The sequence below is a fragment of the Apium graveolens genome, chromosome 8 (genome assembly GCF_009905375.1).
Source record: "Apium graveolens cultivar Ventura chromosome 8, ASM990537v1, whole genome shotgun sequence".
NCBI lineage: Eukaryota > Viridiplantae > Streptophyta > Magnoliopsida > Apiales > Apiaceae > Apium > Apium graveolens.
The window spans coordinates 264349594-264370461 of NC_133654.1; the positions used below are offsets into that span (position 1 = coordinate 264349594).

General features: G+C 36.1%; 5 protein-coding genes across 7 annotated transcripts; 2 read left to right on the forward strand and 3 right to left on the reverse strand.

Annotated features, from left to right (window-relative positions):
- On the forward strand, nt 1–396 carry LOC141680904 (uncharacterized). Its single transcript, XM_074486993.1, has one exon. It carries the CDS (start codon nt 1–3, stop codon nt 394–396), a length of 396 nt encoding a protein of 131 aa, XP_074343094.1.
- A 5788-nt stretch (nt 397–6184) lies between these two features.
- Nucleotides 6185–11316, forward strand: LOC141676606 (putative magnesium transporter NIPA1). 3 transcript variants are annotated; one of them, XM_074482291.1, is made up of 9 exons: nt 6185–6413; nt 6528–6699; nt 6949–7005; nt 7380–7473; nt 7560–7720; nt 7978–8105; nt 8200–8337; nt 9860–9952; nt 10655–11316. In XM_074482291.1, the coding sequence occupies exons 2-9, from the start codon at nt 6573–6575 to the stop codon at nt 11006–11008; spliced, it is 1152 nt and encodes a 383-aa protein (XP_074338392.1). In that variant the 5' UTR covers nt 6185–6413; nt 6528–6572; the 3' UTR covers nt 11009–11316. The 3 variants fall into 3 exon arrangements, with proteins under 3 accessions (XP_074338392.1, XP_074338393.1, XP_074338394.1); XM_074482292.1 differs by having other exon boundaries at nt 7431–7473; XM_074482293.1 differs by lacking the exon at nt 6185–6413 and having other exon boundaries at nt 6580–7005; nt 7431–7473.
- Nucleotides 11317–11956: 640 nt separating this feature from the next.
- On the reverse strand, nt 11957–13655 carry LOC141676607 (non-functional NADPH-dependent codeinone reductase 2-like). The gene is made up of 3 exons (XM_074482294.1): nt 13261–13655; nt 12918–13161; nt 11957–12794 (listed from the first exon to the last, which is right to left on the reverse strand). Exons 1-3 carry the CDS (start codon nt 13581–13583, stop codon nt 12390–12392), a joined length of 972 nt encoding a protein of 323 aa, XP_074338395.1. The 5' UTR covers nt 13584–13655; the 3' UTR covers nt 11957–12389.
- A 1165-nt stretch (nt 13656–14820) lies between these two features.
- Nucleotides 14821–15965, reverse strand: LOC141676669 (putative F-box protein At1g32420). The gene has a single exon (XM_074482367.1). It carries the CDS (start codon nt 15928–15930, stop codon nt 14863–14865), a length of 1068 nt encoding a protein of 355 aa, XP_074338468.1. The 5' UTR covers nt 15931–15965; the 3' UTR covers nt 14821–14862.
- A 3532-nt stretch (nt 15966–19497) lies between these two features.
- On the reverse strand, nt 19498–20316 carry LOC141680905 (uncharacterized). The gene is made up of 2 exons (XM_074486994.1): nt 19851–20316; nt 19498–19751 (listed from the first exon to the last, which is right to left on the reverse strand). Exons 1-2 carry the CDS (start codon nt 20314–20316, stop codon nt 19498–19500), a joined length of 720 nt encoding a protein of 239 aa, XP_074343095.1.
- Between the last annotated feature and the right edge of the window lie 552 nt (nt 20317–20868).

The following is a 20868-nucleotide window of genomic DNA, read 5'->3' on the forward strand; positions in this document are numbered from 1 at the left end:
ATGCATGACGATTTAAAATCTGAGTGCTTAGAAGTCGAGGATCCCTTTATTTTATGGGAAAATCTAAAGGATATGTTCGATCACCGAAAACTAGTTTATCTACCTGCAGCTGAAAATGATTGGGCTAATTTAAGACTTCAGGATTTTAAGAGTGCCCAAGCATATAGCTCTGCTTTGTTCAAAATAACTTCTAGGCTTATTATGTGTGGTGAGAATGTTACGGAGAAAAGAAAAATCGATAAAACACTATCAACTTTTCACCCCAACAATATCAACTTAGCAGAGATGTACAGGGAGCGCAAATTTACTAAGTTCAGGGATCTTCTATCAACTCTCCTCGTCGCTGAACAGAATCATGAATTGGTGATTAAGAATCATCAATCCCGTCCAACATGATCTGCCCCATTACCCGAAGTAAATAACATGTCATTCCAGCAGAATGTACGTGGAAAAGGGTATAGAGGTGGACGGGGCCAAGGTCGGTATCGTGGACGAGGTCGGAGCCACGGGCATTTCCGTCCATATAACAACTCTGGTCACCGGAAGTGGCAATCTGAATCACAGAGTAAAAGAAAGGCACCACGAGGAGGAAAAACTGAAAATATTTGCTATAAGTGCGGCATGGATGGGCACTGAACACGTAATTGTCATGCCCCAAATCATCTTGTTAAGCTATAGCAATCTTCTCAAAAATCAAAAGAGAAAATGGCAGAAACAAATTTCGCCAACAATAACGTAGATGATTTCCCGAGAATCACAACTGGAGGAATAAACATTAATGGTCCGAATGAACCTAACGAAACTCCCATATGGGAGGCTGAAGATTAGTTTCATATAATTACTATAGTAGTGTGTATTGTGTGTTTTATTTTGTTTGAACTATGTAGTGTGTTATGTTCTTATCAAATAAATTATGTTTCTTAATTATATACAGAATGTATTCTGAAGATATATGCATTGCTGATTGTGGTACAACTCATACAATTCTACAGAACCGAAAATATTTTACCCAAATAACCAAAACTGAAGCTCAAGTCCGAACGATTTCCGGCGTATCTAATATAATTGAAGGTTTTGGAAAAGCTAGTTTCGTCCTACCTAATGGTACCCACATACACATTCCAAATCCATTATATTATAGTAAGTCTACTAGAAATCTTCTTAGTTTTATAGATATCCGACTCAATAATTTTCACATCGAAACTACATCTGAAGCTGATAGAGAATATCTTCTTATTACTTCCGCTAATCCTAGCAACAAGAAAATCTTAGAAAAGTTTCACTCACTTTCCTCGGGATTATATATGATGAAAATTAGAACTATTGAGTCACATAATGTCATTGCTTCCAAACTCATAGATCCAAAATCTTTTACACTTTGGCATGAAATATTAGATCATCCTGACGTCTCTATGATGCGTCGTATTATAGAGAATTCTACTGGTCATCTTCTTAAAGATTTTAAAGTTCTTTCCAACAATGACCTTCCATGTTCAACATGTTCTTTAGGAAAACTGATTACTCGACCATCCTCTACTAAAGTTTAGCTTAAAGCCCAACTTTTCTAGAAAGAATCCAAGTCGACATATGTGGACCTATACACCCATCATCTGGCCCATTTAGGTACTTCATGGTATTAATCGATGCCTCAACTAGATGGTCTCATGTTTGTCTTCTCTCAACTCGTAATGATGCTTTTGCAAAATTACTTGCCCAAATAATCAAATTACGAGCTCAATTTCCAGATCATTGCATCAAGTCAATTTATTTAGATAATGCCGGCGAATTCACATCTGCAACTTTTGTCAACTATTGCATGTCTGTAGGAATCTCAGTTGAACACCCAGTTCCTCATGTACATACACAAAATGGGTTAGCCGAGTCCTTTATCAAAAGACTCCAACTTATTGCAAGACCGCTATTGTTAAAATCAAAATTACCTACATCTATTTGGGGTCACACAATACTTCATGCTGCTAAAATTATTAGGATTAGACCAACTTCCTACAACCAACATTCTCCGCTACAACTGGTACTTGGTCAAGTTCCTAATATTTCTCACTTCAAAATTTTTGGATGTGCTGTATATGTACCGATTTCTCCACCACAAAGATCGAAGATGGGAGCTCAAAGAAGAATAGGTATCTACGTTGATTTTGATTCCACATCTATAATTAGATATCTGGAGCCTCTAACCAGAGACTTATTTACCGCAAGATATGCAGATTGTCATTTTGACGAGTTTATGTTTCCTCCCTTAGGGGAAGATAAACATTCAAATAAAGTTAATCCGGACATAACATGGAATGCGTCAGGATTATATTTTCTAGATCCACGTACCGGTCAATGCGAACTTGAAGTTAAAAGAATTATTCATATGCAAAATATTGCAAACCAAATGCCTGACGCATTTAACGATTCTAGAAATATAACTAAATCTCATATACCTGCAGTAAATACTCCAGCTAGAATAGATATACCAATTCAAAAATCAGATACAAAAGAATTGGTTACAGAATCAAAGCCACGCCTGAAGCGTGGTAGACTGGTCGGTGCAAAAGATGTTGCACCACAAAAAAGAAAAATAAAGAAAATTGCCCATGAAGTGGCACATGCTCCAGAAGAAGCAAATACCCCTGAAGTGGTATTATCTCCTGAAGAGATTTCAGTCCCTGAAGATACAGTATTAAACAATCATGAAATTTCAATAAATTATGTGCATGATATGAAATTATGGGATCGAAGTAAAGCCATAATTGATGATGTATTTGTGTATTCCGCATCATTGGATGTAGACATAAATTCTGATCCTGAACCACAAAGTATGGATTAATGCCGTCGAAAAAAAGACTGGCCAAAATGGAAAGACGCAATCCAAACATAATTAAATTCACTGTATAAAAGAGAAGTATTTGGACCTGTTGTCCAAACACCAATCGGTGTGAACCCTATTGGAAATAAATGGGTATTCATAAGAAAACGAAATGAAAAGAATGAAATTATGAGATATAAAGCTCGACTTGTAGCACAAGGGTTTTCTCAAAGGCCTGACATTGATTATCAAGAGACATACTCGCCAGTGATGGATGAAATTACTTTTCGTTTTATATTAGGTATGACATCTAAAGAAAAATTGTAAACACGTCTTATGGACGTCGTTACTGCATACCTGTACGGTTCACTTGATAGTGAAATTTTTATGAAAATCCCAGAAGGGTTAAAAATGGACGAGTTCAAGAAACCTCGTCATATATACTCCATTAAACTTCAACGATCATTGTATGGACTGAAACAGTCTGATCGTATGTGGTATAACAGACTTAGTCATTATTTACAAAAGAATGGGTATATTAGTAACCAGATTTCTCCATGTGTTTTTATCAAAAAATCACAATCTGGTTTTGTGATTATTGCTGTATATGTGGAAGATTTAAACCTTGTAGGAACAACTGTAGAGGTTGATGAAGCTGTCATATACCTAAAGACAGAGTTTGAATTGAAAGATCTTGGAAGGACAAAATATTGCCTTGATATACAAGTCGAGCACTTGTCATCGGGAATTTTTCTCCACCAATCTACATATACAGAAAAGGTTTTGAACAGATTTTATATGGATAAATCTCATCCATTGACTACTCCAATGGTGGTTAGATCTTTAGAGCCTGATAAAGATCTATTTCGACCACGAGAAGATGATGAAGAAGTTCTCGGCCCTGAAATCCCATATCTTGGAGCAATTAGTGCACTTATGTATCTTGCAAATAATACAAGACCAGATATTGCATTTGCTGTGAATTTATTGGCTAGATTTAGCTCTGCTCCGATGGACAGGCATTGGAATGGGATCAAGCATATATTTCGTTATCTTCGTGGAACAATTGATTTTGGGTTATTCTTCCCGAAAAACTCAACATCTCAGCTGATTGGATATGCAGACGCTGGATATTTGTCAGATCCTCATTTTGGCAAATCACAAACTGGATATGTGTTTACATATTGCGGTACAACCATTTCCTGGTAATCTACGAAGCAAACTACAGTGACAACCTCAACAAATCACTCAGAACTCATTGCGATTCATGAAACCAGTAGAGAATGTGTTTGGTTGCGGTCTATCATCAAGAATATTCGGGAATCATGTGGATTACCAGTCATCACTAGAAGTCCTACCGTTATATTTGAGGATAACACTGCATGCATTGATCAACTCAAGGAAGGATATATCAAAGGAGACAGAACGAAACACATTTCACCAAAATTCTTCTACACTCATGAACTTCAAAAGAATGGTGAAATTGATGTACAACAAATTCGGTCATGTGACAACCTTGCTGATTTATTCACGAAATTATTACCGAATTCAACATTTGGGAAGTTACGACATAACATTGGAATGCGTCGACTCAAGGATTTGTTACAACAAAACTTCGGAGAATGATTAGTTTTTCGAGGGGAGATTGTACTCTTTTTCTTTCGTCGAAGTTTTTATCCCATGAGGTTTTTCTTTGACAAGGTTTTAACGAGGTAGTCTATGATCCATTTAAAATGACAATCAAAGGAGAGTGTTGTAAATTGATTGTTATTGTCAAACATTAAATAGTAAGGTTAGGCTTAGACTTGGAAATATTTGTATTGCATTAAATTCTATGTTCCTTGTTTTGGCTATAAATAGCCTTCTTCGGAATGATGCAAAACACACCAAGCAACTTTCATTTTCTCTCTAGTCTGCTCTCTTTCTCCCTTTCTGCTATATTTACTTTTATAGAGGTTCGATATAATACTGTTATAGCTAGTATTTTACAACACTTTCATCTTTTTTTCTCTCATCTAATCACCGTAATACCTTTTTTTTATATCAATTATTATCCTCTTTTATGGAGATTGTTAATCTTTTATGGAGATTGTTAGTGTACCCGATTTTTTCGGTGTTTGTTTTGTTCTTCATTTGAGAGTGGTTGATCTGTTTTATTACTTGTTAGTTTGTTGTTTTGTCTATTTGATAATGATTCAATTGACGGTTTGAGAGATCTGAATATTATACACCTTTAAATTAAAATTCTCAAAAAATGTTATAATTCTACATTAGTTACTTTAAATATTTTATTTATTTTTTTTGCCAAAAAAATATTTTAAATTATTTTATCACTTATATCAAAATTTAACTTAAAATTATATTTTATACTTTGAATTCCGATTTTGACCACTAAATTGATCCACAACAATTTAAAAATATGGCTAAAATTATTTGATATTTTATGTTCAATTTTTTTTGAGTAATACTAACTGCTGGGTACCTCAAAACTTTTCTCAAAATATTTACAGAACTAAGAAATTTAATTTGTTAGTACACATATATACACACAATGTCCTTGTATTATTATCGGAAATGTTATCATTTATAAGGCTATTTTGAAAAAAATTGTAACAATCTTTAGGCCATTTAGCAAAAATTTGTAACGATATTTGTGTCATCTAACATTTTTCATTTTATTTTTCACTTTATAGAGATAGATGACAATTTAACAAAATAATTCCTTTAATATAATTGAATTCTTCCGGAAAATCAATTTTTTTCTTCGACAGTGTGATGATAGAAATTAGGGGTGTACGGGGTTATGTTTAGTGTGATTGGGAGGTACATAAAACAGTTTTCTCAAATCCCCATCCACAATCACAATTGCAGTTGCAGTTAATTGCGAATTTTTCAATAACGAATTTACGGTTGGTGCGGATCGACTTGCGGCTCAGCTATCGACTTGTACGATAAATGATAAATAAAAATAGTTCATTACAATTATATTTGCCAAATTTTATAAATTTGTAAAACTAAAATGTAATAAGTAATTACTGTACATCCAATAAGACATGATTACAATAAAATAAAAAGTTTACAAGTCAACTGTTCTAAACAAAAAAAGCTAAACAAAACTCCTTAAACTAAATTCCAACAGGAAATAATATATTATACATTTTATATAATATATTTTATATTTTATATATATATTTAGCCCTTTGCGGTTGCCATTCAATTTTTTACGATTATTAAAAAATCAAATCCGCAGTTAATCCCCGGATATGATTCCTGTATTTCAATCCGCTTTCAATCCGTATTTACATTGTCATCCCATCGAACAGATTATCTGTACAGCCCTAATAGAAATAGTGCACTTCACTGAATTCTTAGATCACTGATCAGTCTACACAACCCAACCAGAGATACAAACACACATAATCTACAAGAACATCTGATCTATATACCTAACTCTTAGAGAGATAGAGTGTGTTTTAACTCTGATCATCATATCATACTAGTTTATCACTCTCTAGTCTCTGTGATTTTTCGTATTTAGATGGTTGATATGATCCAATAGCACTTTGATCACGTACCCTTTTGCCACAAGTGCCACCACAAGGTGACATTTAATCTGATCAATATTATTTTGTCTATATTTGTTTATGTTCTGCAGATGCATGTACATTTGAGTATATGTTTAACGTTTGTTTGTTTGGTTTTTGAATTGATATAGGATCTTGAATGTGGCTCAAACTGACTATCGAAAATTTCGAGATAAATGGGATTCTCTGTTAATAATGTGCGTGGGCTTATATTAGCTTTGTCTTCCAGTGCCTTCATTGGAACCAGTTTTATCATCAAGAAAAAAGGTCTCATTAGAGCTGGTGCTTCCGGAGTTGGAGCAAGTTCAGTTTTGTTACCTCGTATTTTACGTTTATATTTGTCGCTATAAATTTATACATTATTGCATTAATGCCAATGCATAGAGCAGCTTATGAATGTGTGCATGTGAAATTGTGAATTTTATGTTCTCAAGAGACCATAAGCTAATTTAAATGTGTAAAATTGAGTAATCTTGCGTTGGGGGTCCTCATCTGCTCGCAGAGTGATCGTATATAAGCTTGATGTAATTTTGTGTGCAATTTGTTTATCAGGTGCAGGAGGCCACTCTTACTTAAAAGAGCCATTGTGGTGGGCTGGAATGATAACAAGTAGGTACTTGTTCTTGTATTCCTGCATCTTTCTTTACGGAATTATCCACTACTGGAAAAACGTCAATAGACGTCGGTTCTGGGCTGATGTAAAAAATTCTGAAAACCGATGTCTAGGTGGGTGTAGAGAAAAGTCCATTTTTTTTACATCGGTTCCAGACTGATGTTAAAAATGCCTTATTACATCAGTTCTAGATCTCTGGCAGTATCTTAGGGAGTCGGTACTTCATGTTAGCATTAGTTCTGTAATTTTTTGCCTCATTTTTGAATTGTAGTTACATTGTGCAATGGCTGTGTAGTTGCATATTGCACTGCTTTTAAGTTTTAGTTTCTGATGTAAAATGTGTATGTACTAATACAAATTTTGTATTAAGAAGTGATTACCGGGGAAATTGCTAATTTTGCTGCCTATGCCTATGCACCAGCAGTTCTTGTGACTCCTTTGGGAGCTTTAAGTATTATTGTCAGGTAACTATATTGAACTGGCTATTTTCGACAGATTTTTTATAATAACCCAACAAGTACTAATGTTTTGTATCTTCATAACACTGCAGTGAAATTTTAGCTCATTTCGTTTTGAAGGAAAGATTGCACATCTTTGGTGTGGTTGGCATTGTTTTATGTGTAATGGGCTCTGTTGGTGTTGTTATCCATGCTCCACAAGAAAGAACTATAAACAGCGTGAAGCTATTGTGGCATCTAGCATTGCAGCCAGGTATCCAATTGACAAGTTAGAATTGCTATGAATTCTTAAATGGAGGATGTCTGTGGCATCTTTAGTTTTGTGGCATCTTTGGTGTAAGCATTTTTAAATGGTTTTTGGCTATAAATCGCTGTAGGAGGTGTCTTATAGATTGTTGCAGTTGTTTTCCATTGTATAGATAGTTGAAATTCGTGTTTACATTGCTCTGTCATCCGCAAATGCCCACCTGTAATTAAATACTAAAAACAAGTCAATGTTTTTATTTTCAGGTTTTATCGTCTACTTCTTCGTTGTTCTAGTTGCCAGTGTCATACTAGTTTTCTGGGTAGCACCACATTATGGGGAAAAAAGTTTACTTGTCTACATTGCAATCTGCTCATTAGCTGGCTCTCTGACGGTCTGTCTTAAATCTTGTTAGGCTTAAATATGTAAACCACTGAGGTGCTCTCTTGATCTGATCTACAGATTTTGCCTGTTCAACCCCTCTGTAGGTTATGGGCGTTAAAGCAGTAGGGGTTGCTTTGAAGCTATCAATTGGAGGGAAAAATCAATTCAAATACTACCAAACTTGGATCTTTATTCTGCTTGTGATTGGTTGTGTTCTTGTGCAGATGAACTACTTGAACAAGGCAAGTATAAAATTCACTTTGCCGACATGATGTTTCTGCATCAGGATTTAATGACATAAAAATTAGAGGCGGGGCAGATAATTTAAAAATTCATGCATATATGTACTTGGCTTCTCATCTTTTATTATGTTATTTAATCTGTTCTGGTAAATTGTGTTTCAGTCTCGTGATAATTAAGGAGTCTTTACGAAGTCAGGTTTTATTAGTAGAGTTTAGTATATGCTTTGCAGGATGAGGGGGGAGGGGTCTTAGAGTTCCAGTTTTATGGATGCTTCTATCTATTTGTCCCCAGTCTTTCATTTGCTCCATAAGATAATGCATCCGCTTACAAAATAGTACGTTTTACAATCTTAATATATAATATCTCGTTTGTCGTTTGGATGGGAGAATTCACTTGGGGTATTCTATCTGTGATTATGATTTTGGGCTCAATCCCTGTCAGAAAAAACATACTTTGAAAATCGAACAATGGACCCTTCAGTTCTTCCCACTATTTTACACCTAAATCAATCCGGCAGCATCCTTGTACCAATGTGTTGGGGACAGTTACTTTAGGTTTAGCTGAAGAGCCCGCATGACAGAGAATTTTAGCCACTGTCTTATCTGACATTATTCCTCAGGCTTGATCCCCTAGATCCGGTTTATCTTATTTTTGATTTACATCTTTCAGAAAGAATAAATACAAATATTTTCCTTGTCAATGTCAGTTTTGAAAATTTAAATTGCAGCAAGAATTCTGGACTATCTCTAGTATTTGAGGAGATATGCAGGCTAAGCATGGCTTTAATCTATTCCTGACTGAATACCTGAGTTTTGTTGTGCATTTTGAACTTAATGGGGAATTTTGCATTCATGCAAGACACTGATATGTGTATACTATAACATACCACTGGGCACTTTCTCCCCACTTCCTGATCATATATATTCGGGTGCTAGGAAAGTTGGGCGCATGTTATCAGTTATCAAATTAACAAAGTAGTACACAAGATTAAGCCATGAAACTATATTTGATTTTTTTTCTTTTGCCATTTATCAGTTTTAAAATCTGGGATTCATGTATTTGTTAGTTATTACTACTATGCACAACTTGAAGGTCATTGTTGACACGATGCACACTCAAGTGCATCTGCTAGGTCATTGCTCGAATCATGGAAACAGCCTCCTTAAAAAATAGGATAAGTCTGCGAACTTTGGAACATGTCCCAGACTCTGCTAATGCGAGAGCATTGTGCACTGGACTTGGCTACTTGTTGGAACTTAGAATTGTGATCATTTCAGACTCATCTACGTTTTCAATCCTAAATGAAGGATATACAAGATAAACTTTAACTGTTGTTTTACATATTTTATACTTCCAATATCAAACCTGCATAATTCATGATCCAGTTTCCAAGGTTTAAAAGCAGAAAAATTTAATCTTATAGGAATTTACTGCCTTTTTTAATATGTATGAGTGTTGCCAGATTTTCGATCATAATGCCATTTTGAGGAGAAACTCATTCGGTTTGTTTAATATTTGCAGGCACTAGACACCTTTAATATCAACATAGTTTCTCCAGTCTATTATGTTGCATTTACATGCCTCACCATTGTAGCCAGCATGATCATGTTAAAGGTGATTGTTAATTTTGTTGTAACTTTTCATTCTGAAATGCTGTAACTAATGATAGTCTAGTCAGTTATCATAAGCATTTTTGTTGAAATATGCCTTTCTCTGATTTCAGTTCAGTGTTAGTAGTGTGTAATGGTATGCCGAATTTATTTTAGATATTGCTGGTGAATTCAATATGACTCATGTTAAAAGAAAACATTTCATTCAGAATTATGAGTGATGTTTAGAGATCAAGTAAAAACCAAACCACACCAAGCATACCCGGTATTTAGATGTCTGTAGACCTTATCTTCACTTGTAAAGGAGGGACTGTTTTCAAAAATTCCCCGGCTTTGACAATGCAATCATAGATTCAGTTAAAAATGTTATAATCTACGAAGCAAAAGTTCATATCAGGAGTTGTTAAGTTTTCACTCAGTCCATCGACGGTGTTCATCTTGATAAATGAGACGTATCACTGGCCATTTACCAACTCTGGATAACCCCCCTTCAGCACAGGTCATCATTATTGATTTGAGTCATAGTGTAATATAATTGTGCCTATCAAACTAGACAAATTTTCATGTAATCTGATGCAAAATGGATTCGGTGACTGTGTGCCAATTCTTTATACTAATATTATCAAGGAGAAATACAAGGTTTCACTTGAAAACATAATATTAATGTTTTGTACTCATTTTCTGATTGTTGTGGTGGTTCATTTAGGATTGGGATCATGCAACTTCATCACAAATCATTGGTGCAATAACTGGTTTTATCACTATTCTCTGTGGAACTTTCCTTCTGCACAAGATCAAAGATTCATCAAAAACTCCGGTCCTAGGGACCCCTTGTAGAAGTCCAGAAGTGAATACTGGTAGTGCCAGGGGTTCCAGAACAACAGAAGTGAATACTAGTGATTGCGGCAGTTTCAGAACACCAGATGCGAATTCTGATATTGTCATAAGTGTCAGAGCACCAGAAATACATACTGATGACCCCGGGGGTGGTATCAGCACATCACAAGTTAAAAGTACTGTTAATGCAAGAGTCAGTACCTCCACAGAAGCAGACGTCTGAACCTTTCGGAAAGTGCTGTTGTTTTAACATACATTGCCAAAGGAAACATTTGACAGATCCAAAAAGATTTCAAGAGCCATGGAAGCGAGACAACCTGTTTCTTTCCCGGCCATGCTATGAAAGCATAAACAGAGAAGGAGGTCATGTTCATGAACAAACAGGAAAACATGTTCAGTAGAAACAGACTTCATCCTATAATTAGCATCAGGTTTGTTATTCTTTCCAGTGTCTGTTGCCAACAGAGTAATGTGGTTTGGATTGATTTAATGTACATGACATAGAAAATCGATTTTTTTATATACAATACATTGGCACTTCAAAAGTAATACTTAAAGAAAAACTCTGAATGGTATAGTGACAATAAGCTAATCCAAATGATTAACAAAGAACACATCTATCCCAAACAATGTGTTGTCGATGCTTCTTAGCCATATGCTTGCAACAACTATACTTCTGGCACATCTTATCTTTGTAACAGAAACTAAACCAAATTAAACGTACCCCGAAGAGTAGGATCCTGAGAGTGTAAGATGTGTAGTAATATCTCTACTTTAAGTTCAGGTTGCATGACTAAAATTTCAGTTGCACTGAATTAGTACTGAGGTTCTTTTCTGAATATGACAAATTAAAAAAATTCATATGCATTTGATTTTGATCAATTTTTGAGTTGTTTGTAAATGATAGCTGATAGCTAAGCGATAATTCTCCTCCATCCCCCTTCCCCGTGGGAGTACAGGACCTCAACAACTCCATCCCCTTCCCTGTATGCGTAAAATTTGATGCATTAAACAATATCAAGCTCTTAAAATAGAAATGATTATATGACATGTTGTGTAGATGGAAAAATGATAAGGTATTTCTGCACCTGGGTGAAATTGCAGAGGATCTTTTAAACAATTTTAATCTTCCAGAGTTAACATTAAGACAATGGCTTCTGCATGAGATATTGGTGCAGATTTGTACCTCTTGGAGTACATGAGAGAACAAGAACATCCATATGTGTTTTAAATCATTATTTGTACTAAAGATGATCATACAGATAAATTTCCATTCTGTATGCAGGCTCAACTGCTTCGATAGGCTCTTTCATACCTGCAATGGTGTAATGTTATCATTTGCCTGCCCGAGAGACAGCGTGCTGTTGGTCTGTAATAACTGTTACATGAGTTTGCATACTTTCCAAGGGACCATCATAAATTCAACTACATTTCTTTACTTAGCAAACCTTAAATTTATTTTAAATCATGAAACAAGGTTGTCGTTATCTTTGCCTGCCCGAGAGACAGCTTGCTGTTTGTCTGTAATTACTGTTACATGAGTTTGCATATTCTCTAAGGAACCAACTTAAATTGATCTACTCCTGCATCCTGCAACATTCACTTCAAATTTCACCATCCCAGAGCTCCTCCACTGACTTGATAGTGCCGGTTTCAGAGATAAACATCTTCCCGGGGTAAGCCCTGCTCTGTGGGATGTCAGCAATCTTCTTGGACTCTTCATCGCTCAACTCCCAGTCAAAAATTTCAAGATTTTGCTTAAGTCTCTCTTTGTTAAAGCTCTTCATCACAATGACAACCCCTTGCTCATAAGCCCATCTCAAAGCCACTTGAGCTACAGATTTTCCTTTCGACTCTGCAATTTCCATTAGAACCTTAGATTCCAACACTCCTTTGGTTCCCCAAAAGGCGTTTGGTCCTCCAATAGGGGAAAAAGCAGCTATCATGATTCCATTTGCCTCACAGAACTCTCTCAGCTGTCCTTGTTGCCATGCCGGGTTCATCTCCACCTTTAAACATAAACCAGGAAGGGTAAAGTGAAAGATTATATATACCATCTGCTACTTTGCACATGACTTTCCTATTCTTCAATAGTTATACAGATATGAACTTAGATTTAAATTTGAACTTACCTGGTTAACTGCTGGAGGAATCTTGGCAAAATCAAGAATATCAGCAAGCTTCTTGCAAGAGAAATTACAGACACCAATTGATTTTGCAAGGCCAAGAGTTTGGCACTCTTCCATGGCTTTCCAAACTGATTTGATATCATTTGGAACAACATCTTCAGCATTTACTGGAAAAGGTGGCACCCCGGGCCTCATACTCACCGGAAAATGTATAAGATACTGATCGAGATACTCAAACTTCATTTTCCTGCACAGCAATAATCAAGAACAAAATTATGTGCTCCAAGCCAAGATCAAAATTCATTAAAATGTAAATGGATGAGCAGTTTCCATTTGTGTGCATTACTTCAGAGTCGTTTGAAGAGCAGGGAGGACACGATCAGCATGATTATCAGTGCACCACAGCTTAGAGGAGATAAATACATCATCACGAGACTTAATTAAGCCAAGACTAACAGCTTGAGATATCGCTTCACCAAGAGCTTCCTCTGTTTGGTAAAGAGAAGCAGTATCAAACATCCGGTAACCTAGTTCAATTGCTTCGAGCACTGCTTTTACGACAACTTCTGGTGCTGGAAAGGGATCAGCTGCTGTCCCCAGTCCCAAAACTGGCATAGCTTTTGCATTGCCGGAGCTCAGGGTAACTTCTGGAATACTTTGCAATGCCATTCTTTTACCTGCCAAGCTACTATATGTGTGGTTATAATTTACTGATGAAATATTTTGTTTTAGTCTCTTACAGCCGAGATACTATATGTACCATATATACAATCATGTTTATCTTTTAAATGGTCAACATCATGTAATCAAATGCTAAATTGAGTAAATTCAAGTCATCGATAACTTACATATTTTTGATTTCTCTAGCTAGTAGTAGTAGTCAAATAATTTGGCTTAACACAGGACATGCTTCCTTCTCTAAGTACTAAGTACTAACTACTAAGTTAGTACTCATATTTAACATCCTGCAACTACTCACTGTTGTTACATATCTGCAGGGTATGCCCTGCTCTGCAGGATGTCAGCAATCTTCTTAGACTCTTCATCGCTCAACTTCTAGTAAAAATTTCGAGATTCTGCTATAAACCCTCAACAGGGTTTAATGGAAAAGGTGTCAACCTTCAGCCTCACTGGAATGTACAAGATATTAACAAAGATACTCTGACTTCATAACCTTGTACAATAATAAAAAATCACAGTAATGTACGGTGTGCCCCGAGATTATCATCAACAAAGAAGAACAAGATCTTAGTGCATCTGAATTAGTTTATATTACTGCATAGTCTTTCAAAGTGCAGCAGATCTTATAGGAGATGAAGACTCTAAAAATCTTACCAAGTGAGTGGCTAATGTAGTTATTTACTCTACTCCAGTTGTCTCGATAAATCTCAGCCCAGAAAAGTCTTCGCAAAATTGAACTTTTAAGAAGCCAGGCATTCATATCAGCAACAATTCAATACTTACAACTTCATATTTTTAACATGAAAGTGATTTCATGTGATTTCATGTGATTAGTGATTTCAATACTTACAACTCAAAATGGTTTATTGAGTTTTTTACAATTCCATGATTATTTTCTTGTTAAAAGTGGTAACACATGATGTAATTGTGTGCAATTAGATGTCGTTTCAAAGTACTTTATATTGAAACAGATCACAAGCATATATAAGCATCAACGAGAAAGCACAAGCTATAAGTCACAAATCCACAATGTAGGGATAAATATATAGCAATTCGAAACTTAAAAACTTCTACAATCAACTTCTTAATCAACTTCTTTTCGTCCAGGGTCACACATTGTAGAATACTGAGTATCTGTCTGTTAGAAACCTTGTCTCTCGCCATGAAGTAACTCATGAAGTACTAATATAGAACAATGGAATAGGTGTGTGTGTGTGCAGCTAAACATGATTTCGGAACTATCTAACCACTAAATTTACTTGGCATTCTACTCCACTTGTTGAAACCCCTGCAATGAAACAAGTGATTCTGTGTATCCGAGAGCTATATTATTGCTCAGACATAAAGGCCCGCAAATTTTAGTCACATTCTTCACATAGTCATACAAGACATTATGGTAATGTGGACTGATTAGCTTTCTTCCATAGAACAGTCCTGCGCCTAAATAAAGAGTTAAGCATAACGATGATCCTGGATGATTTCCCTTGACACATTGCCTTCTTCTCCAAGTCATCTGGCCAGAAACGTCGTCCAATGTCCATAAATAAACTGATTCATCATCAACACATTGAAAGAACATAGCAACATAACCTTCGAAATTCATAGCAGGAGACAATCTTCTTTGAGTAAAGCTAGGGAATGAAACTAGTACTATAACTTCTTTATGCCAATTAAATAACATTAGCCCTTCACTACACTGAATATATAGAACACCTTTCACAGTAGTATTACCGCTAGTGTTGCCCATCCAGTTTTGTTTAATACGAGCATCAAATTCTCTCCAAGAACCAGCATTTGCAGAATAAACCTGAATTATTGATGATTGATCACTACTGTGACTGTAGTTTATTATAAAGAGCTTGTAGTCATTATTAATCAAATCATAACCAAAGTTAATAGAAGCACCAAGACCTTCGTATATCGGGGGTGAAGGAATTTTCATGCATTGCCGGATACATGGATTCCAGAAATACACACTTGTAGCAGACATATCACAGAGACAGATAATGCCATTACAGCAACCAATAACACGAGGTACGAGGAGAGCTTCGTAGAGAAGACGAGGCATTACAATGAGGTCAATGTGCACAGGACAAGTGAAGGACAAATCTTGCATCTCAAGAAATTGACCAGGATCTAATATATTGGCAATTTTGGGAATTTTTCGGGAAGCGATGATGGCATTATGCAGATGAGATTTAATAAAACCAGGGTTCGAGATTACGGAGAGCCATGACTTGCAGACTGACTTGCATCTAAGCAATGATTTCACCGGAAGTCTCGAAAGTATAACGGTGATAACATCTTCTGGTATATCTCTGCTCACACTGCCCATTGAAGTAATGTAGAATGGATTTGTTCCAAGTGACTCCAAACATTATGCGGTTATATATTCGCGTACAGCTCGTGCACCGAACTGGACTTGGATTAGAACTGGATTTTGATAATCCATCTATTATTGTTCTTCAGATACATAGAACGAAATTTTAATTATATGCTATTGACAACTTACTTTTTCTTTGTTTTATATTTTTTAATATTTAATTTTATTATAAATATTTTGAATATGATAGAACTTTTGAACTTGTTGTTTCTGTTGGAAACGTAAATGGGGTTTACACCAAAATCTTTCGACAATATTAATACACCAGCACAGTAATAAGAAATTACTTTTATTTCTTAATAATAAAAACACAACTTATATAAATAAGTGTTTACACACACATGCTGCAGTTGTTTTTCTCTCTGAAGAGCTCTTTTCTTTCTCTCCTGATTGACTTGGATGTATATTTCTTTTACATCCACAAGCCTTTTATAGGCTTACATCCACAAGCCTTTTATAGGCTTCAACTTACATCAGTGCTTACATAATATACTATATTTATTAGCCTACCTTATTTTCAGGAATACCTATGTAGCTGCACTTTGGTTTCCTTCAACCCACCTTATATTTAAGAGCTCTCTATCTATTTTTTCCTTTCACATTTGCCGGCCACCTTTTATTTCTTCCCACAGCCGCCATTTCTCTTATAATTTTCAACTACTTTATTTTATTCATTTAATATCCTAATGCAGAGTTTGATATCTAACACTCCCCCTCAAACTCGACTTAGCATTCCGAGCTTATTTTTCATTTTATAAAATACATCCGGCTTCAAAGGCTTTGTGAAAACATCTGCTAAATTTTCTTCGGTCTTGCAGTGTACCAACTCCACAAATTTCTTGTTCACTTTTTCTCGAATGAAGTGATATTTGATATTGATGTGTTTGCTTCAACTGTGTGATACCAGATTTTTCGCTAGAGAAATAGCGGATTTATTATCCACGTAAATAGTAACCGGATCTTCTTTGACAAGATTTAACTCGCCCAAAATATAGCTTAAACACATAGCTTGACATGCACACGTTGCTGCTGCGATGTATTCCGCCTCACATGTTGAGAGAGCAACTGTTTGTTGCTTCTTCGATGACCATGAAAATACCGCGGTTCCGATATGAAAAACATATACTGAAGTGTTTTTTCCGTCATCCAAATCACCACCATAATTTTTAGCTGCCATGAAATGATCTTATTTCGATTTCTCTATGTACCTACTAACCAATCCAACCGCATACTTAATATCGGGATGAGTGAAAGTTAGGTACCTCAGGCTTCCAACCAAACTTTTGAACAATGTCGGATTTACCGACTCTCTCGTTGAATCAACTCGGAGCTTTATGCTTGCTTCTGCTGGTGTGCTCACTGCCTTGCATTCCTCCATTCTGAATTTCTTCAAAATCTGCTCTGCATATTTTTTCTGTGACATAAATATCCCGTCTCTGCTTTGCTTCAACTCGACTCCAAGAAAGTATGACATTTGACCAATATCTGTCATCTAAAATTCGTTAGTCATAACTTTCTTAAAATCATCAAACATACCAGGGTTATTCCATGTAAAGATCATGTCGTTTACGTATAAGTAAACAATCATGATATCTCCCCCTGAATTTGTTTTCGTATAGAGAGCATGCTCGTATGGACTTTTCACAAAACCATTTTTCTGGAAGTATTCATCCACCCTTGTGTTCCATGCTCGCGGAGCTTGCTTCAAACCATATAAGGCTTTCTTTAGTCTGTAGACTTTGTTTTCCCAGCCTTTCTGAACATATCCAAGAGGTTGCTCAATATAGACTTCTTCTTCAAGATAACCATTCAGAAATGCTGATTTGACATCCATCTGAAATATCTTCCATTGGTTATGAGCTGCAATTGCTGTCAGAAGCCGTATGGTATCAACTCTTGCAACTGGAGAGAATACCTCGTCATAGTCAATGCCATATCTCTGCTTGTAGCCTTTAGCCACCAACCTCGCCTTGTATTTCTCCACTTCTCCGTCTTGATTCATCTTAGTTTTATAGACCCACTTGACACCAATTACTTTGTGTCCTTCTGGTAGCTCTGTGAGCTCCCATGTATCATTCTTCTTGATTGCGCCAATTTCTTCATCCATGGCTTTGTTCCATTTGCTTTCTTCAAAAGCTTCTTCAAATGTAACTGGATCACATGCATCCATTAAGCAAAATAAAGAATAATCAAAATTTTCAATTGGACTTGTTTCAACATAAACATCATCCAAATTTCGTATCTTTCTTGGCGCTCCCCCTAAACTGTTGCTTCCTCCCGTTAATGGTGTTAATACGAGAGTTTGTTGAGTCGGACTTTGTGGAGGAGTTGGATCATCATCTCCGTCGTCTTCAATATGAGGGTCGTCAATGTCATTATCATCACCATTAAAGAATAAGCCGACAACTTTTCTTTCTTCCTCGCTCCATCTCCAGTAATCTGATTCATCAAACTCAACATCTCGAGAAATGATTAAATTCTTCATGAGGGGATTATAGAGTCTATACGCCTTGCTTCTTTTGTCATATCCGGTAAAAATGCATTTTTCACCTTTGTCATCCAGCTTCTTCCTTTTCTGGTCGGGAACATGGGCATATGCAATACACCCAAAAATTATGAGATGTCCAACTGATGGTTTGCTCCCACTCCATGCTTCATTTGGAGTTTTGTATCTGACACCTTTTGTTGGACATCGATTCAACAAATAAACTGCACATAGAACAGCTTCCGCCCAGAAAGTTCTTGGCAAGTGTTTTGCTTTCACCATACTCTTTGCCATGTCAAGAATTGTGCGATTCTTCCTTTCTGCAACGCCATTTTGTTGAGGAGTATATGCCGTTGTCAACTGATGATTTATACCATGTGCTCGACATAAACTCCTGAACAAATTTGAAGTATACTCGCCTCCTCTATCTGATTTGAGTGTCTTCAAATAATGTCCATTTTGTTTTTCCGCCAGTACTTTGAACTCCTTGAATTTATCAAGAGCCTCCGATTTTTTTTAATGATATACACCCAACTTTTTATGCTAAAATCAGCAATAAATGTTAAGTAATATCTATTACCTCCAACATATGAGATATCAAATGGACCAGCTATATCAGTGTGAACTATCTCCAATGGCCTCCTAGCTCTCCATGATTTTCCAATGGGAAAACTTTGTTTATGTTGCTTCCCCTTGACACATGCTTCACACAAATTTTCTGGTTTATTGATTTCTGGAAAGCCGTTCACCATTTTTGTCTTTGACAATAATTTTAAGCCAGAAAATCCAAGATGACCAAATCATAAATGCCATAACCACGAGTCATTTTTAATGACTGATTTCAAGCACTTCTGCACTTTCATATGCGTATCAAGTGTGAACATGTGATTCTTTGACATCTCCACATCTTCAATTAATTCTTGAACCTGATTTCTGATGATGAGAGAATTATCATGCATCTGAATATTATACCCTTTCTTCACAAGTTGGCCAAGACTGATGATATATTTTTCAAAGCAGATATATAATAAACATCATTTATATACTTTTTTCTCATCATTGTTTGGCACAATCGTAATTGTACCTTTTCCTTTGACCGGAATTTTTGACGAGTCACCAAAAGTAACTTCACCACTGATGGTCTCGTCTATCTCCGTAAATAAATCTTTATGACCAGTCATGTGATTGCTGGCTCCTGAGTCAAGATACCAAACATTCTTCTTGTTCTCCTCGTCTCCTTTATAAGTGAGGAACATAGCAGTTTCAACATCTTTATCTTCTTTTACTGCTGCAAAATGACTCCTTTATTCCACATTTGGTGCTCTACATTCATAACTGAAGTGACCAAATTTATTACAATTATAACATTGAAATTGAGATTTGTCACCTCGTTGAAATGCACCTCTTCCTCGGCCTCTAAAATTCTGACCACGACCAGATGATTGATAACCTTCAGAATTCTGGCCTTTGTTGAAAGACTGCCTTCCACGACCTCGTCCACCTCGGGAGCCACCTCTAAAGCCACCTTTGCCACGTACAGAACTGCTACTTCTAGAACTGTCGCCAATGGATACTTTACTTTGCAACGCCTTCTCCAGATGGCTTGTATCATCATACTGGTTCATTCGTTGCTCATGGGCTTGAAGAGAACCTACGAGCTCGTCAATTGAAATTGTGGACAGATCTTTTGACTCCTCGATGGATGTAACAGCATAATCAAATTTTCTTGTCAGCGAACAAAGTAGTTTTTCCATGACCCGAACATCGTCGAGACATTCATCATTTCTTTTCATCTCATTTGTCACGACTTTCAAGCGGGTAACAAATTCAACAATATTTTCAGAACTCTTCATCTTTAAATTTTCGAACTCCCCGCGTAGCAACTGCAGCCACACCTTTTTTACTTTTTCTACTCCTTAAAAAGATTTTTGCAAAATCTCCCACGCACTCTTTAATGTTTTTGCCTCCGAATTTTTTTCAAAGGTAGATTCATCAATACCTAATGCCTTTTTGTCTTTTTTCCGGGGCTCCTTTAACACGGTCTTCTCAGCATTTGACAGGGCTGCTTCAGCGGCTGCATCTGTGGGCTCGTCATACCCGCTTTCGACAATATCCCAATTATCGTAGGAACCGAGTAACACCTTCATTTGAATACTCCAATTCCCGTAATTTGTGGACGTTAATTTTGGAATGTTGGGTTGCACCATATTCGCCATTTTTCTCGAACGAAACGCCGGCTCGGATACCAGTTGTTGGAAACGTAGATGGACTTTACACCAAAATCTTTCAACAATATTAATACACCAGCACAATAATAGGAGATTAATTTTATTTCTTAATAATAAAAATACAACTTCCAGTAAAAATTTCAAGATTCTAATTTAATTTTTGTTCAGGTTTCAATT

What these genes read in the sequence shown, in the direction of transcription:
- LOC141676607 (XM_074482294.1), bottom strand. Translation starts at nt 13,583, where the DNA reads ATGGCATTGCAAAGTATTCCAGAAGTTACCCTGAGCTCCGGCAATGCA. An exon ending in GCTCTTCAAACGACTCTGAA is followed by an intron (nt 13,162 to 13,260) that starts GTAATGCACACA and finishes ATTGCTGTGCAG; the next exon opens with GAAAATGAAGTTTGAGTATC. An exon ending in TTCCTCCAGCAGTTAACCAG is followed by an intron (nt 12,795 to 12,917) that starts GTAAGTTCAAAT and finishes TTATGTTTAAAG; the next exon opens with GTGGAGATGAACCCGGCATG.
- LOC141680905 (XM_074486994.1), bottom strand. Translation starts at nt 20,316, where the DNA reads ATGAAGAGTTCTGAAAATATTGTTGAATTTGTTACCCGCTTGAAAGTC. An exon ending in AAGAGGTGCATTTCAACGAG is followed by an intron (nt 19,752 to 19,850) that starts GTGACAAATCTC and finishes GTCATTTTGCAG; the next exon opens with CAGTAAAAGAAGATAAAGAT.
- LOC141676606 (XM_074482291.1), top strand. Translation starts at nt 6,573, where the DNA reads ATGGGATTCTCTGTTAATAATGTGCGTGGGCTTATATTAGCTTTGTCT. An exon ending in CATTAGCTGGCTCTCTGACG is followed by an intron (nt 8,106 to 8,199) that starts GTCTGTCTTAAA and finishes ACCCCTCTGTAG; the next exon opens with GTTATGGGCGTTAAAGCAGT. An exon ending in CCAGCATGATCATGTTAAAG is followed by an intron (nt 9,953 to 10,654) that starts GTGATTGTTAAT and finishes TGGTTCATTTAG; the next exon opens with GATTGGGATCATGCAACTTC.
- LOC141676669 (XM_074482367.1), bottom strand. Translation starts at nt 15,930, where the DNA reads ATGGGCAGTGTGAGCAGAGATATACCAGAAGATGTTATCACCGTTATA.
- LOC141680904 (XM_074486993.1), top strand. Translation starts at nt 1, where the DNA reads ATGCATGACGATTTAAAATCTGAGTGCTTAGAAGTCGAGGATCCCTTT.